This window comes from Protopterus annectens, chromosome 3.part1 (assembly GCF_019279795.1).
Source record: "Protopterus annectens isolate FY-2018-M chromosome 3.part1, PAN1.0, whole genome shotgun sequence".
Taxonomy (NCBI): domain Eukaryota; kingdom Metazoa; phylum Chordata; order Ceratodontiformes; family Protopteridae; genus Protopterus; species Protopterus annectens.
Window position 1 is genome coordinate 1,438,741,493 of NC_056732.1, and position 18,855 is coordinate 1,438,760,347.

The window sequence follows — 18,855 nt, forward strand, 5'->3', positions numbered from 1 at the left end:
GTGAAGTAAACTACCACTTATCTCTAAGTAGGCAAGCCAAGAACAGAGCTATTAAAAACACTGAGCATCTAATTTTGCATCATTTTCATCATTAACATTATGAGGCAGGGTCAAAAGAACATTTAGAACAGTACTAAAAGCATTCAAGGTTATGAACCCATGTCTAGTATAGCAAACTTTGTTTCATAACTTTATCGGTTGAGTATATTGAACTAAATGGTCATTATGATCATTTCTTCAGCATGCCACAAGAATGTAATGGTAGGCATTTTGCAGATCTAGGTTACCTTTTGGGAGAACTATGTGTAGACTGTCCCATTTGATGATGAAACCAGGTGATAACATTTATTGCAGATCTGGAGCAAAAACATTGAATAGCAAAAAAGTCATGCACTTACATTTAATTTGTCAAATATAGTTTTATAACTTACACATCGTTGCCATTTTGAATGAAAAGTTACAAAATAGTTATTTTTCAGACCACTTCATGAGTGTGCCAGAAGTTAAAATTCAGGTAGAAACCGGTGTTGTTTTTTTTCATAATCCTAAAACGAATATTTAAAATTTGCTATTTAAATTTAATTCTTGCTAGGCAGTGGAAGCTTTCATTACATTTGGCAAAGCAAGGTTATAAAATCTATGTTTTAAATCATTAAAAAGCATGGAAACACCCATCACATCCCTTGCAAAAAAAGAACTGAAAACTCACTTTAGAGAGAGTCATGTCAACGTCACTGCTTTGTCACACATTGCTACACTTGCTCTCTCTTTCTTTCCTTGGCTTAATTATTCCTTACACTGTTTATTCTACTTAAACCTTCTACCTTGACCACTCATTCCTCCTTTTTAATGTTCCTCTCTGTTTTTATTTATTCTTCCTTTACTCAGCTTTCCTTCCTTCTGTCTCTCCCTAGCCTTCTAAGTCTGATTTGCTAGCTCTTCACTATGTTGCTCTGCCCTGTTTAGTGTGTCTTGTTACCTTATTGTTTTGTACCTATGTTTGGAGCTGTAGGTGTTTATCTTTATATCCTGTGTTTTCATTTATGTGAACTTGTAATTTCCTGTTATTATTTCCCTTTGCCCCAGGTTGTACCTCAAAAGGTTCCTCAGACCAGCATTCCTACCTGGCTAACAAATACATAAACAAACAAATAAATACCACTAGAGTTATGCACAAGCATTTAATTCCCTGAAAGCAGGCACACCATTTTGCAGTTTTAACAAAGCCGCACACAGCTTGATAAATTTATATTCTTTTACAATGCCTCACAAGCCAAACATTTTTGAACCCTGATTTAACATTTAAAATTATCAATTCAAAATGAAATGGGCTGTGACTTACCAAATGCTCTTACGGGAACATTAAAACGTTATTACATGGACCAGAATTGCCACTGCCATTCCAAGTTGTAGATTTTGAATACATTCATGTTTGTAAAGGACCATCTGCAGTGTACTATATAGCATGGTATACTCAACAAAGCACTATTTGGCCCACAATTCCTCTAGCTCAGCAATTCAAGAAGATGTCTGCTTATGCAACTCATTTGAATTAGTGTTGGGAATAAGGGAGCTTGCATACAGCTTAATCGTTGTTTATTACATGAGTAATTGTAGTTTTGAGACAAAAGGACAGTGAATATCACCAGTTTCTTTACACATTTTATAACCTGAAAGCTAATGCCATCAGCCTTATATATGCAAAGTTATGTCTCAGTAAGTAGTAATTTGGGCTCCCACTGTTAACCCCAGCACAATTCTATTCATATTCTTCATGTGCACTTTTATTCCCTTGTGATAGTTCAGTAAAAGCCCAGGACTGGAGGAGCATAGCAGGGATGGAAAGGATTGAAGGGTATGGTCTGTATGCCTCTCCTGGAGGTGTGGCGAGGGTAGTAGGTACATAGTGTACCTAGGTGTACAGGTGTGATTCCTTGAGAATGGGAAAACAACTTCCCATGCTTGAGGGAAGGGGCAGCTCCACTTGCTGTCAACATCTCTTGTGAAAGGTAAGGGACTGCCAGCCCTGACAGACCATTGCATATCCCTCTTTGGTTATACAGGCCGAAAATCCATATAGAACATTGGTCTCAAGCAGAACAACCCTGATGTATTACTGTATAGCAACTCCACATCTCCATAATTCATGAACTGACCCTGGTTCTGGTCACAGTGTTTTTGTGTGGAATTTGCTTGTTATCCCTGTGTTACAAGTATTCTCTTTTATCTGGGTGGTTTGTTTTCCACCCATCTTCTCAAAGATATGATGCATGGATTTACAGTTGCACTTAAGTTGAAAAAGTATATAAGCTACGTCATGATGCCTCAGTTTGTAGCTCACAAGAGCTAGAAAGGCTGCATCCATTAATCCAGTTAACAAATGCTTAGATAAAATGTTTATCATTTAAATGTTTGGTTCTTTCAAGAATCTTGGTTATCTCTTAAACACCAGATAATGATTGTTACATCCATAGGAATAACAACTATATATGTCTTTACAATGGCATTGTTTTACTGAATGACCCATTTAAACTTTCCCTTGAGAGTATATGTATGTCTGAATGTCTGTGCATGTGTGTGTCAGTGTCTGTGTCTGTGTCTGTGTGTCTGCGTGTTGTATATTTCTAGGTCTGTATAAAGTTAACAAAGACAGAAGTCATACTGGTTGGTACTAGTAAACATATGCTTAACTTAGTCTTTTACTGAAGTATAGACTACTTGTTGTAGTACCATCCTATCTCAGTATGGCTACATAAAGGTTAATTTCCTTCATTGAGCCAGGGTTTGGGGATCAAGCATAACCTCCATCATTATTTGTATGGAGTTTGCATACTTCCTCCATGTATCCCATATACCAAAATATGTTCATTGATTGGCTACTCTGAAAATTCCATGACCTGAGTCATAGCTCGAAAATATCTGAATACCATTTTATACACCCAGTTACCAAACAAACGAATACAAAAAAATAGTGGCATGCATGAATGTAATAATCAAATTTGCCAATTAATTTCACCATCTTGGCCAAGAAAACACAACTGTGTTATTGAAAAAATGCTGCCTGCTGTTCTGCATACTGTTCAGTGTGTGACCTTGTGCAAGTCTCTTAACTGGACATGGAGGCAACTTGAAATTTGGCTAGGGTCCTCAATAGTCCCTGGACTGCAAACCCAGCAACAATCTCTGCACCTATAAACCCTACAAAGTCACCAAGAGAATTAAGATACTTGACAAGGGAAAAAGGTGATACTAGATTACAGTAAAACCTACCGCAGGCCTTACACTTGTTAAAATATGAGAGGAGATGATCAAGCTAGTCACCGGGGGAAGAATTGGAAAAATGTTTGGAGAAGGACTGGACAAATGTTTCCATGCATGTAGGCACCAATGACCAGCACTGGAGACAGCTGCAGGAGTAACTGACTAAGGAAAGCTACAGAGAGGTGACAGGAGAGGAGGCTGAAGGTAACTTTCTCAGAAGGAATACCTTGTGCAGGCGTGTGGGACATTGAAGAAAGGAAGTATGAGGGAGTATGGCTGCATCAGTGGGTAAGGAAATTAACTGAAGCCTGGAGGAAAGTATGCAGAGAAAGCTGGTAGAGAGACCAAGTATGCTAGGAATTGGTTCTACCTTAGTCCACCAGGAACAATGGTGCTTAATACTGGTCTCGAAAGGTATTCCTCCATGACTGTACCTTTAAATTAAGAAAGAACAGTAGAGGAAGTACCTCAGAAACAGAACAGGTGGGTATGTATTCAGACATGGGAGAGAGAGATAACTGACAAATCAGGAAGCAGGGCATAGCATAAAAAGAAACAAAAGTTAGGTGTAGTATTGCTTAACAGTGTTACCTTGCAATACTAGAAGTATTGGTAGGAAGATGGGGGAGTTCCAAAGAATGATGTGGGATGGTAGAGGAGGGCACACGACTACTATAATAGACTCATAGGGAACTGTTGAGGGGATGGGACAAGGAGGTGTTTGGGTATGAGTTGCTCATAAATGACGGAAAAGAGAAAGATAGACATTATACAGAAATCTACATACATATAGGTCTGATTTAGTGAGGTCAGAGAAGAGGAGGAGAAACAGCACCCCATGGAGGGGAAAGGGGATACAGAGTCAGAATATAGGTGAATTGCCCTGGCAGATATGGTAGAGAAAGAGGATAAGTGATGTTGGATTAGTACAGTATATCACCCTCCCTTAGGAAGGAGGATAAGAGACCATGAGTCATGGAGATAAAAGAATAAAGGAGTCAGGGTGGGTGGAAAAGGGTAAAAATTATGGGGCAGCAGAGTCTACCAAGGTTATACTGAGAGATTCCAGACTCCATTGTGGAGAGGATTAATGTCTTGGATCAACCTAGTTCAGCAAGCTAGTGCAGGACTGTACCAGAAAAGCTATAGTTCTGGATGTGATGATAATGAAGGCAGGGACATCATAGTGTTTAGGTAAAGGTGCCACTAGCTAACCATAAACAGGCCACAGTCTGGAATAGCATGGTGGAAGGGTAAAAAAAAAACTGAATTATTAAAGAGTAGGACAAAAGGTGATTGTGTTAAAGGAGATAACATGAGGATTAAGGAAAGGAACTAATGAAGTACTGCAATGGTTAATCCTGGCTCCAGTACTCTTCAATGTGTTTGTTTCAAACGTATGTGAGCTAACAAAATGTTTGCTCGTGATACAATGACAAGTACAGCTATGATGGATGGGAGAAGTTTTTAAGGAAGGATTTAAACTGGCAGATTATGTCCACTATAGACAGATACAAAGAACTACACATGGGGTATGACAACCCTGTCATGAACTACCAGTTTGGGGGATGAAAATGAAAGCAAGGACCAGGAAAAAATTTGGGAGCAATAATCACCCCTAAACTGCATCTCCTGGGGTGGAGAGAGAGAGAGAGAGAGATATGGGGCAGCAAGAAATAAAATTCTAAGTTGTATTCTCTGGTGATAAACATCTGAAGCAAACCAGTAATGCATCCAGTCTACCAGGACCTGATCAAGCCATACCCTGAGATTTGTGCAGTTCTGGATGCCATGTAAGGAAAGGATTCCATGTTGTAGGAGAAAAGCCACTTTAAGGATGCATGTAATGGATGGAAAATTATAATACCAGAAACTAGGTGGAGAAATTGTATCGTCTGAGACTAGGAAGCAGACCAGAAGAGACAGAGTGGGAAGGAAGGACAAGCTGTTAGGGAATAAAATCATGGCAGAGAGATGTGAAGAAGTCATCCTGAACAAGACGTACATGAGGAGGAGGAGGAGACACAGGCACTGGAGTATGAAGTATGATTACTCCTACAATATCTGAAAGCACTACTTCATAGAGAAGGTTATGGTCTTTCAGGATGGGTCACCAGTTTGGGCAAAAGAGAAATAATCCACAGTGGCATTCAGGAGGACATGCAGCAGGCAGAGAAAGGTTGATGGGGTGAAAAATGTGGATTGAAGAGAAACTGAATTCCAAATTCCATGAAAGGGAAATTAGACACATTATTCCCTTCTGCCATCAAGCAAATGTAATGTAAAATTAGTGATACTTACAAGCTGTCACTAGATAACTTTCATCATAAAAGTGCTGAATGTGATTGTTGGCTTTCTTCTGATACTAGCTTATGTTTATTATGATCTCCCATATTTAAGTCTACAACATTCAAGATTCATATTCTAGTTTCTCTGTGGTTTCTAAAATGTGCCTTACACAGACATACTAATGTCCCTGTCATTATACTCGGTATCACATAGACTTCTTAGGGCAGACTTATGCCTGGCTTACATTGCAATCTCTGACCCAGACCTAATGAATTTACTGCACATCCATAAATTAAACAGCGCTAGAGCTACCGATTCCAGGGACCTAAATATAGCATGTGACTTGAATAGGACATGTTGGAGGGACAGATTTGTCTCCCAATGACTGTTACATCTTTGGAATAGGCTGCCAATTCATGTAAAGCAGAGCACCTATATGACAATGTTCAAAACGAACCTGGATGAATGGATGGGACACCATCAATACTTACCAGGGATAGTGCCCACAACATTCCTGGACATGGGCAGTCATTACTAAATACAATCCTGGGTATCTATGGTATTACATTGGGATGAAACAAGGCTTGAAATGACCTCTGGGTCGATAGCCTAGTAACCTGCTATGATCCTAAGTCAAGTGTTTTAGATATCATACAATTCTAAGTGTAATAACTAGGTTTTCATTGGTCAGATTCATACAATTCTAAGTGTAATAACTAGGTTTTCATTGGTCAGATTCATACAATTCTAAGTGTAATAACTAGGTTTTCATTGGTCAGATATGTACTTACTCATTTATCCCTGTAGCATGTTCCTCTGATAGGCTAAGTACACTGATTAAAGTTTTTAGACTTGGCTGCACTGCACTCTGAGATGTGTATTATGTAATATTGGAAATCTTGGCTAGATGGATATCAGGCTTGTTTTAGCTTTAGTTTAAACATTCATTGCAATTTATAGACTTGGCACAGTGCTGCAGCGGTAGCGTTGTCACCTTACAGCAAGAGGCTCTTAAGTTCAATTCTCGGCTGGGGTACCTTCTTTGTGGAGTCTGCATGCCATCCCTGTGTTCATGTTCGTTTCCTCTGGGTGCTCAGGTTTCCTTCCACATTACAAAGACATGCGTCTGGAGCATTTCTCCCCGGGCCTCCACTGAAAATTGGCTTTGTTTCAAGTCGGACTTTCCTGCTTAACAAATGTTAAATAAATTTATAGACCTTGAATATGTTTTACATTAATTTTCTCAAAGTATAATTTCTCAGCTGTCCTTGATTATAGTTTATTATTTCATTAGGTGTCAATCACGAATCAAGTACTGTTTTGCATTAGTTTGTAGTGATTTAATGTCAACTGACATCTTCTTTGAGTAAATTTTTGCATTGTTTTATTTTATTGTATTTGTTTATTTATTTATTTATTTTGTTACATTTGTTAACTAGGGAAGTTGACTGATCTGAGAACTGTTTTTAACCATGAACTGGGCCACTAGGCAAAAACACACTGACAAATACATTAGACAAATTACATTATAACCACAATGATAAAGATACAAGATAAAAAACAATTATTCTATAAAATAATTTTATAGAAAAGTTAGGAGACCCTAATGTAGTGCAATGACCATTCTGAGTGTGATAAAAAATGGCTAAATTATATCTTGGTTTAGTGCTACTATAGTGTGAAATCTGCCCTTAACAATCCTCACAGGGTTGATTAACAATTGTTAAGCACCCCTAGATTCTGTTAACATCACATCTGCACTAAAAGCAGACAGCGCTAACCAGCAAACAACAGCAGTAAGGCATGAAACAGCTTCATTTCAGCTCCCATTTCTCCCTGCTGTCTTCTGAAGCACTCAAAGTATTTTCAATTAAATTGCTTCCCTTACACAGGGAGTATGTATGATGTCAACCACTCACCCACTGCTTTACCAGCCTTCAAAGCGAAAACAGCACATCACATTTTTCTAATCTTAATTTTGATTCATTCGTACTACACGGAGAAGATAAATCTCTATGCACTATACAAATTATGATAGGTAAGTGGATTGTAAACAGCCTCTGATCAGGCACTATGCCTCATGAATGGAGAAAGGCAACATTCATCCATCTGCACAAAGGTAGGCCATCTACAGACCCTGAAAACTACAGACTCATAAGTCTCACTAGTCTTATATGTAAAGCCATGGAAAGAATTATCATGGAGCTGATCAATAGAGATGTATTAAACCTCCGGACACTGGACCCAACCATTTTGGTTTTGTCAAGGGCAGATCATGCCTACTCACCCTGGTGTAGTTCTTTGAGAAGGTCACCAAAGCAATGGATGAGGGTACAATCGTTCACACTGCCTACCTTGACCTGGCCAAGGCATTTGACACAATACGCCACTCGGGCATTGTTGACAAACTCAGGAGGTTAGGTACAAACTGGTATATTACCCAGTGGATAGCCAACTGGCTCAGAGACAGGGCCGAGGAAGTTAGAATCAGGGAGTCCACATCTACAAAGATGTCAGTCACAAGTGGGGTCCCTCAGGGATCAGTCCTTGAACCGCTCCTTTTTGGCATTTATTTCTCAGAAGTCAAGGCCAGTGTAAGTGGTCTCTGGCTTACTAAATTTGCAGATGATTGCAAATTAGGAGCTGTCATTGAATCTCACACTGATACAAATGTTCTCTAGGAGGGGTTGATACAGACAAACAACTTGTGTCGGAGCCATGGGCTAAAAACTAAATGCTAAGAAATGCATAATTGTATCCTTTGGGAAGTCATTCATCCCTGGTACCTATCATATTGACAACACACCCCTTAGAGCTGACCCAGTAGTTAGGGACTTAGGGACACACAGGTAATAATCTAGCCTTTGATCATCACATGTCTACAGTAGTAAGGAAATCATTCTATGTTGCACAACTTATAAACAAAAGTATAACATCTAAGTCCAAGGAAGTCATTGTTCCACTGTATTCAGCATTCATCAGACATATCATTAAGTACAATGCCCCCTTTGGTATGTACCTAACCAGGCATATCCAACAATTGGAATGCCCACAGAGGTTCCTCACTAAAAGAATACAGGGCATAAATAATATGTCCTATGCAGACCGCCTTAAGGCCCTATCCCCGTATTCTGTCTCCTACAGGCTTTTGAGGGGAGATCTATGCCCGGCATATGGAGTATTGTCAGACCCCACTCTGATGGACCTCCTGCATATCCACAAAACAAACAGCACCAGAATTACCCATTCTAAAGACTTAAACCTTGCCTGTGATATAAATAGGACCTGCTGGAGAGATAGGTATGTATCCCAGAAACTACCTCATCTATGGAACAGGCTCCACATTCATGTTAAGCAGAGTTCCTTCCTAACCCAATTTAAGTGCAACTTGGACAATTGGATGGGAAACCAGAAATTCATCCCTGGTTTGACACTTATGTCTCTAATGGACACAGGTAACCTGTAAATGGTTCATCTCCCAGGCCCATGCTTACACTTATCAAGGGTATCAGAACTTGTCAGAGATTTGGAATGCATGGCTAGGCTTAAAAAGGCCCTTGTGGTCATTAGCCTAGTAAACACTTATGCAACTTTGAACCTATTATGTGTTCTCAACATGGATATGCTCTAAAGGTGAATTTCTTGGCTTCCACATCTGAAACACATAATGAAACATTTATGATTGCGGACTCATTCATAATCCTCTATATAATATGCTGACATTTACATACAAGAAAATGACAATCAATAATTTGACAGTAAAATAAAGAGCAAAAAGCGTGCAGAAATAATATAAAACAGAGTGGAATAGTTGGTGTAATTAGCAGTAAGAGATCGAAGATGAGAGGAGTGCTTTACAACTGAGGGGAAAGAAAAATAAGAAACACGAAAGGAAGGACATGCTGCAGCCGTTAGCTGCCAGTGGAAGATATATTGATTATGTTCAGCAACAGTAAAATGCGAAGTTGTTAAGATGTTGCAAAGTGTTTTTTGCAAGAAAATAATAGGAACATAGTTATAGTTTATCCAACTAGCTTGTAATACAGGTAAGATGTGTGCAAGTGTTTGGTATGTTAACATTGTTGTTGACTTACACTGGTCGTGGCTGAAAAGGGCCCTTTAGGATGATCTCACTTGTCCAGTTAACAAATGACTAAAAAAGTTCCTTATTATACAGCACCAGCATACCTACAATAGCATTGAGTTACCTTTGTCTGTACTGTCCGTTTAAGTTTAATTTGGTGAAGTTTTTTGTTTGTATACAGAAGAAACTTTACTTTCTTAGTCACGCAATGTGTTTATTGACTAAGAAAATCATTGGATAAATTGTGGGTTTATTCTTCTCCAGGACTGCAGCAATGTTAACTGCTTGAAAATATCGTGCAAAGTTGGATTATTGGAACAAGGACAGAGTGCAGTGCTCAAACTGAGGTCAAGATTGTGGGCCCAAACATTTTTAAAGGTAAGAATTATCATGTGCTGTATTTGTGCTTAGCAAGTTCTGTGGTGTCCCATGGTAACAGTTAATAATTGTGCCTTTAGAAGGATAAACAGAAGCACAGGGTTTCATATGTTAATGCCACATCAGGTGTTCTTATTTGTGTTTTTTGTTTTACTAGCAGCAGTGAGCATAGAATTTTATTTAGAACACAATCTACTCATAACAGCACAAACAGAGCTCATTATAGGAGCAGAAATTTTACAGATCTACATAAAGTGTCAGCATGGTGGTTGTATCACATTTGTTTGTGCAGTTAACCTCTCATCTACCTGCCTCAGTCACTGCTTTCTCTCATATTTATTTTTTCTCCATCTCTCCTTAAAGATATCTGCTATTTTGCTAACAATCATCTACAGTGCCAGTGTTCTACTTGCCTAGCACTCGTTTTATTGCAAAATATTCCTCAAATCGAGTATGATTTCCTCCTTTCACCAAGGTAGTCTTGATCTGTGCTGTCTTATTTTGCAAATACTTCTTCAAATGACAATCTCCTTTATGTCTTGTTCATTTATTTCATGTAATTATGTCTTGGCCACATTCTGTGTCATTTGTTGCTTACATAGAATGCATATACACTAAATTTAGCCTGTAAATAAGGGACTTACCAAGTAAACCATTGTCGTTTGCCTTTATCCTCTTTGTCTAACAATTTGCCATCCCTCTTTGCTTACAGGCATCCGAACTGCTTACTGCCAGCCCCACGTGGTTTGACTATGGCGTGACTTTTCCTTTCCTTGTTCGAAGGAGATTATTGAAACACAATATCTTATTCAATTCTTCTGCTATTTGTTTGACCGAGCAGGATCGCTAATCTTCATGGTTACAAGTACTGCTCTCTTCTTTCCCCGTACTGCTTCTTGATGGCAAACTTTTCTGCTCATATTATCTTTACTCATATCTGTCCCCAAATGCATTACTTTAGAGCTAGGCAGACTCCTAAAGGTATAGGTGTATGACTCTCATAAAGTAAACTATGAAAATGTTATCTTAACTCAGCCAGAGTTTGTCTTCACAGCCTCCCATAATTTGGTTCTACAGAAAGTGACCCAACAAATCTGAAAGGGCACTAGTTTTATATTTTCCCCATTCGAACCTGCAAACTACAGCTGACTAAGAAAAAAAAAATAATTTGAACGGTTTCATAAACATGAACAAAATGTAACCAAGACTTTGACTTGCTTCCAGTTGAGCCAAGCATTCCCACTAATAAGAACATGCTAGACATGGTTTTACATAGACCTCATAATTCATTATACCACAGCATTGTCACTGAAGAGCTGTTAAATTCCATACAGTGGAAGAGAGGTTTAGTTAGTCTGAGTGGCTAGCCTATCAGAATATTGTGAAATTAAAAATCACAAAAAACGCGATGTAAAAATTAAGGTGTTACATCTACATCTGCACGCCATGAGGGTTTAACAAGTTATAATTTAATCTGCATTATAAAAGCAGTGCATTCAGTGGCATAACTCCATCTTTTATAGAGGATAATGTGCTCTCCAATTATAACCGGCTTATTTTATGTTCAAGACACGGATGTCAAGAAATCTGACTCAAAAGCAGAGCTTGTATTCTGAGAGGTAGGAAGCAAACTACTCAAAGAACATGGGAGATGGCCCTCAATAGTTAGAAAGTTAGCTGTAATGAATTCCATGATGTATTGTGTCATCAGCTTCCAAGAAGTCAAATAGGACAAGGATACAATAAGTCTTCCTATTTCTTGCCATTCAGAGACCATTAAAGAGCATTGAGAGGGGAGTGTTCATGTTGCGGTGAGTCCTAAGTACTGTGTATACTGAAATTCACGAAAGAAGTTGTAAAATTAAAAAAAGATTCACTCTGTAAATATACAACTTTCTCAATAATCTTGTAGTAAAAGGTTTGTGACAAGGAAGTGGATATCCAAATACTGCAGGTATAAACATATTTTTTGAACACTGGGAATATCAAAGTATCTTTTAGTATAGTTTTAGAAGTCTCAGTTCTCAGAGAAGACTGCAATTAAGACCAGGATATCCTGAAATATAGACAGTCTGTATCTGGTCCTCATCCTCCACACTGTAGCCTGAAAGGAGTTAGCATAGACCAGGAAGAAGAGTACTAGATGTTGCATTATTCGATTGTGCAATCTGCAAACTCAGAACTGGAGAGATGGAGCTCAACAATGAAGTCGACCAGGTGGTGGTCAAGGCAATAGAGTAGCACTGTCATCACAACATCAGAGATTACCACATTTAGATGGAAAATCAATCCCACCAGGTAATGTTACCATAATGTCTAGATAAAAGTAAACCAAAACTCCTGAATGTCTGCATATTCAATAGGAATTTATTTGTAAGCACAACTGATTCATCACTAACTCTGCTACTGAAGTCTTCAATAACTACACAGTTTGTAGAATCCAGCTGTGTGCAGTGAAGCCAGTACATTCTTCTAAGAGTAACTTTACATTTCTGGGTGAATAGAAAATGAGAAAAGACCTAGTTTGTTCCTGCAGCTTGCACATATTCATCAAAGTTCTTGAAAGATCAGATGGAGACCTGGGCCAGTTCAAACAAAAGATCATAAACAGATAGTCTCTGCCACTGATCCGTCCCCATCTTGGACACTAAATAAAGGAGACATTTGGTTAAATAGCCACAGTAAAGAACAGAACAGAGTTAATCATCCAGCTTTATCTCCATTATAAATGTGAGGTCAGTATACTCTGCAACAGGTCAGAAACAGGAGCATCCTGTTATGCATTGACTTCATGTTTAAATTACCCAATTAAATTGGGTTGTAGAAGGAGAATAGGTTCTGTCACTCTGTTATGAATTGTAAAAATGCTCTCTGGATACTTTCTTAAGGTGGAATAGCCTTGTACCAAAGGAAAATTATTCCCAAGGCTATGTTGAATTATTCAAACCATAGTCCATGCCCAAAGCTCAGGCTGATCCCTACTTGGCTAACTAAAGCCAGTTCCTACTTTTTTATGTGAAAAGACCACAATGTACTCACAGAAATAGAATCTGTGAAGTCAAGAATGGAAGAAATAAAAATACAGAGGGCCTGCCAATGATCCTTGGATGTCACACCCATCTATGTGAATGTTTAAACAGTATGAATTATTAACCATAGACTAAAGCTACATACTTATCATTGTGATACATCTGCTTTGGCAGTTTCCACTCTGCCCCATGAAGGACTTAGACCAAAAGATACTTAGCTCAGGCCATAAAACTTCTCAGACTACTGAAAGTCCCTTGCATGTCCTATAATCTGTGGCATATTTTCCAGAAATCAGAACCCTAATAGTCAAAGCAGCCAACAGCAACTAAACTACACCAGAACTAGGCTCCAAGAGCACAATATCCAATGGATCCTTAGCAGGGGACAGGGAGGTGGGTTCATTGAGGGAGTGGAAACTGCCAATCCTGATCCGTCATCATTACAGTAAGTATAAAACGTTTGTACTTGATGTTGGCAATTTCATCTCCATCATCTGAAGGACAAAGTCTCAAGCTTAAAGCTTGAGGTCTCAACCTCGTGCAATTACCAGTGGAGACACAATCCCCCAGATGATGGTAGGTCCAAACACCACTCTGGACCTGAAAGCAGAAGCTAGCTTATAATACTTTGCATGTCCAAGACATGGTCTTGGCAAACAGCCTAGGGCTGTGTAGAGAACAATGGACAATATCCTGAACTTAAAAGTAAATGACTACTATTTAGAAGTGAAGCAGCTTAGTGTGGACTTCTTGTCAATCTTAATGTATAGGTGTGCATCCTAGAATTCAGAGAGCACAGTCAGACCCCTTGGGATAAACAAGTAAGTATATACTATATCACGAAGATTTGAAAGGTTGCCTTTACGATGTGTTGACTAAGGTCACTTAAAATAATAAATTGGCCTGATTTATTGATTTTTCTTACACATTAAAAATAACCATGAGTAAAAGACTTGTCCTTTCTGGTCTAGTAGGACCTCTTGTATGTCTTTCTTTCTTTAGTAACAAGTCGAGTACCTGATGTTTGAATGCAGTTTAGCTTTTTGATGGATACTATCTTGGGAAAAGAATGTGTCTGCAAGTTAGGAAGGGTAAAAAAAAGGAATCAAATAGCGTCTTCATATTTATTTATTTATTTATTTGACATTTGTTAATCAGGTTTGTCCGAATGGGTAGAGAACCCTTTTCAATAGAGACCAGAGGAGTAAAGCTCTACAAAACAGTTACATAAAAATTTGAATGTATACATGAACATAAAAATTATAATAACAAAATAAACAAAACAGACATTATATAACACATGAATGTAAAAACTGTAAAATTTTAATGTCTGTTATTCACCTGTCAGGTGTCATGGCTAGCTGAAGCAGTCCTTTGGAGGCTGAAAATCGTAACAGGACTCTTAGGAGCTGCCACATCTGTTTTTTTTTTCACTACATTGTCTATTACTATCTTTACCAGGTCATGCAAAGTTTAAGCCACACTCTCAGGGGGGTGTATTGAGGGCCATTTAGCCTTCATACTGGTGTAGTCTACAACTTCCTCAAATTTGGGGTTATCAGGATACATGAGAGGACCAGCCCTGTTGATTATCATCTGTGTCCAGGTTGGGGGACTCTACTAGGGTGATGGGTCTCCACTTTCATTTTTCCTTTTGTGCAGTTCCTAGATAGGAAAAGTCCAGGGAGAATGAAGACTTATATTGCTTTCACAACTGACACCCTAGGAAGGCCCTCCAATCCTTCCACCCTGGAAAGGAGCAGGCAGGGTAGATGAAGCAGAGGATGTATCAAGTGTGCCATGGATAAAATCACCTTAAAAATGGGCTGATGCAAGGATGCCTGTAAAAGAAGCTGTAAGACCTGTTATGACCCTAGCACTAAGATAAGACCCAACTTGCTCAAAGCAGCTAAGAAGAGTCAGTGTTGGCCGGATCTTTAAGTTATAAAACAACGCTGAAAAAGAGCAACCAATAACTAAATGAACAAAATTGGCTCTTAGGTAGTTTCACACCATAAGCTCCATACTCCTAGAAAAGCACATATTCTGTATTAAAAAAACACACATCCAAGCAAATAAAATGACAAACAGAACTTTAATAAGTACAGGTTAAGCTCTTTTATCCCTACCACAAACTTGGGAATTCTTCAGAGCAATGTCATACCCAGAATCACTTGCTTAAATACTTAAAAATTACTTGATCAACTATTAAGTAAAGCAATTTAAGATGGCAATTAAAATGAATCTTGTTACTGATATATTTTTTTAAAGGCCAAAGTACCCCATTTACCTTTACACACAGAAAAAATATTCTTTTGTACAATATCAAGTACAAACTTGGATATATATATATATATATATATATATATATATATATATATATATATATATATATATATATATATACAAAAACTATGCAAGCACATACTATATAAAAATGTATTATGTAGCAAGTTATGCTAAATAAAAATTCCAACTAAATAATACAGCTAAAAATGCAGTTAAATAATTTAGAAATTCAGAAATTCAAAGCCCACTTCTTTAAAACAGGCAAAATAGAAACGAAGTCATTAATACCCAGTGGTAAGTGGGATTTTAACTTAATTATCCAGTAAAATTCCCTAAGTTTAAGAAAAAGTTCCAACTACCCTCCTCTTGAATTCAAAGCTACCAATTCCAAAATACCAAATCAAAACTTTGTAAAACCCGGACATTGTAAAAACTGCATGAATGGAGAGTTGTTAATGTTATTTTTAGAAATCGCATACAAATGCTCATAAATCCTAGTTTTAAGTCTCCTTTCTTTTTTTCTTACATAATAACTACCACATTGGTCTCAAACAGCAATATAGACCAGTCCTTTAATATTACAGTTGGCTTTAATAATTTTAACTGTGCAATCTACATCTTTTAAAACCATACCGTCCTTGCCCAAAATATATGGATATTGTCTACAAGTCCCACATTTTATTTTGCCCTTAATACTTAAAGTGCAGGGCAAATTGATATTCTCGAATAAATATTTAAAGTTCTTTCTGGTCTTATACACAAAATGAGGTTCAACACCTAAGGTCTTCAATGCATTGGAATTACTTTTAAAAATTAACCAATTCTCAAAATAATGTTTCTAATCTCACTCTCCCCTTGACCATATGGAATAACCATGTTGTTGGTATGATCAAGGCACCTGTTGTTGTTGGTGCACAAGTCCCAATACTCAATATCACCTAATAATGGTTTAAATTTAATTTCTCATCCCACTAATATTCCCAATTTTATGTTACTAAGCAAATCAATAGGATAGCCCCTATCCAAAAAATGTTAGTAATTTTCTCCATCGCCATATTCAAGGTGGTGAGATCTGAACATATTCTTGCCGCTGTAACCAAATGCCCTTTAAAAATATTCCTTTTGGTGTGCCTAGGATGAAAGCTCTTAAAATATAAATAGTTGTTAGAAAAGGTGAGTTTCCTAAATATTTTTGAAACATAGGACTGGTTACCATAATCTTTATATATTGTGACATCTAAATAATCAATAGAATGCTCAGAAGTAGTTGTGGTAAATTTAAAAAATGGACACAAACTATTCGGATAATCCACAAACAATTGGTTAGAAGATTCTCTCCATAAAACAAAAATGTCATCCAGGTATCTAAAATAACATAGCCATTGTGAAGAGAATTTTGGATTGAGGACATGCAAGTCAGAGAACATTGACCCTGAAATTGAGGCCAACATCTTTATCAAGGTTGACAGCCTCAGCCAACAGGACAAAGATTGAAGGTATCAAACTCTAAATACCCTCTGGTATCAATGCCAAAGTTTATGAGGCAACTAATGGATTAGATGGAACTGGAGATTGAACAGAGCACAGAGATTAAGGATCTGAAGCTATCAGAGAAGTCTGGCAAAGAAGGTGCCTTGGAGCATCAAATGCTAGCAGACTAGGACACTTGAGACCAGAACTGCTGCATCTGAAAAAAAGGCCTGCCACATCTTCATACAGTGTTCATCAGTCCCAGAAGGCAAAAGTTCTGGGGTTTAAATATTTTGTTCTAAAGTCATAGAAACTATACTATCAAGATAAAATGGGGCAGGAGGGATGCTCTTCTTTGGAGCCACACCAAACACAGACTGGAAGGAATTGAAATGGCTGCAACATAACTGGAATATTTTGCAGCAGCAAACTCAAACAACTTGCTCTTTTTGTAGAAATATGCACTTCCTTGTTGGAAGGTACCTTTCTCTAAGAAGTACAGAGCCTAGAAGTAGATGACAAAGTTCTGTGATCAGCTGCAGAAGAAGTCCTAACCTTCTCCCATTTTCAACAATGTTTCCATTCATTAGTAATTGATGGTTTAAATGACACACAGTTCACTCTTCTGCAAAAAGTTTATCACTGAAAAACTTTGAACATTAAGTTCTTATCCTGGGCACAATTTTAACACTACAGGAGCATTATTAGGATGAATGTAGCTCTTTACTTTTGTCTAGGGTAGAACTTAAGTTCCAAAATTATCTACACTGAACCACACTGTAGAAACATCAACAAGCAACTAAATGAAAATTCTTCAATAACGTGTTGCCAGTGCTCAAAAAGGAAGAGGGAGCCTGCCAAAACTGACGACAAAACAAAACAAAAAGGTACAGAAACTAGAGGAAAAAAGGAAATACATAAACTACTACTAATAATAGCACTTTTTTACAATAAAAGACCAAGAAGTATCATAGGTCATCTTTGGAGTGATCAAACTTCACAGAATGACTGAAAAGATCTGGAGAAGGGGCATTCAGCACCAACGATTATTGGCAGTGGAGAGGGGCTTTCAGTAACCTGGGATTATATACTGACTAGACTAAACACCTGCCAGTCTTAGTTCTACAGGTGTCAGATCGTATTGCACTAAAAGCAGAAGTATACAAATAAGTCATGCACAAGCTAATTAGGGCCATTTATAAATAGTTTATATGTGAAAATAACATGTAGCAGTTCCTGAATTTGTAAGTTCACATTCTGAAGACCTTGTAGCTGAGTAACTACAACATTATGTTTTATCATGTAGTTACAAAAGTACTTTCAAAAGGTTCAGGATGTGAATAACAGCAAAATATAGGTAGATTATAATTAATAAAACAACATCAAAAGGTTCAGGATGTGAATAACAGCAAAATATAGGTAGATTATAATTAATAAAACAACATTGTGTGAAAAAAAATACATATCTTTTCAGCCCTGGTATAAACTTTTCATCCCTGGAATAAACTTGGGCAAAGGTGTTGAAAGCAAAAGTTACCTCCTGTATTTTTAACTGTTACTGGCTTCCCACTCAAGTGTGACAGCCATTACTGCACTATGAAAGTGTTTTTGCATTTGTTTCTACTGTTTTCTTGAAAAAAAAAAATCTTGCTATTTTCCCACCTTACTAAGCTAGAAAAGTCCAGTTTCAGATACCTGCTCTTACCTGGACTGTGTTTAAGCTTCTATGTTTGGCCATACATTACTTGGCAAAACGGAAGTTTCTTTGTTCACCAGTGAGAGTGGGGAGCTCTGAACAGCCTACCTACCCTTGGAGGAGTGATTTCTGCCAAGAAACTGGAGTTTTATTGCCCATTTGGGGCTAATTTCTATCTCTTCAATCTTTCTGATATAAAAAACACATTTGCTCTGTTTTGCACGCTGGGAAGCGCCGGTTAGCAAGGGTTAAACTATTCCCGACTCCACGAAGTCTACTCTTCAGTTTTTCCCTTGGAACTAGACAAACCTTCAACTTTAGCACTCAAACCATTCATTTTACAGCCCAGCATTTGCTTA

General features: G+C 37.8%; 1 protein-coding gene across 1 annotated transcript in view; it reads left to right on the forward strand.

Moving 5' to 3' along the window:
• Window positions 1–18,855, forward strand: part of ITGA8 (integrin subunit alpha 8) — a 1,841,490-nt gene that overhangs the window by 1,709,761 nt on the left and 112,874 nt on the right. The window contains exon 27 of the mRNA XM_044067504.1: window positions 9,899–10,012. Within this exon, the coding sequence (XP_043923439.1) occupies window positions 9,899–10,012 (114 nt within the window). The remainder of the gene's footprint in view (window positions 1–9,898; window positions 10,013–18,855) is intronic.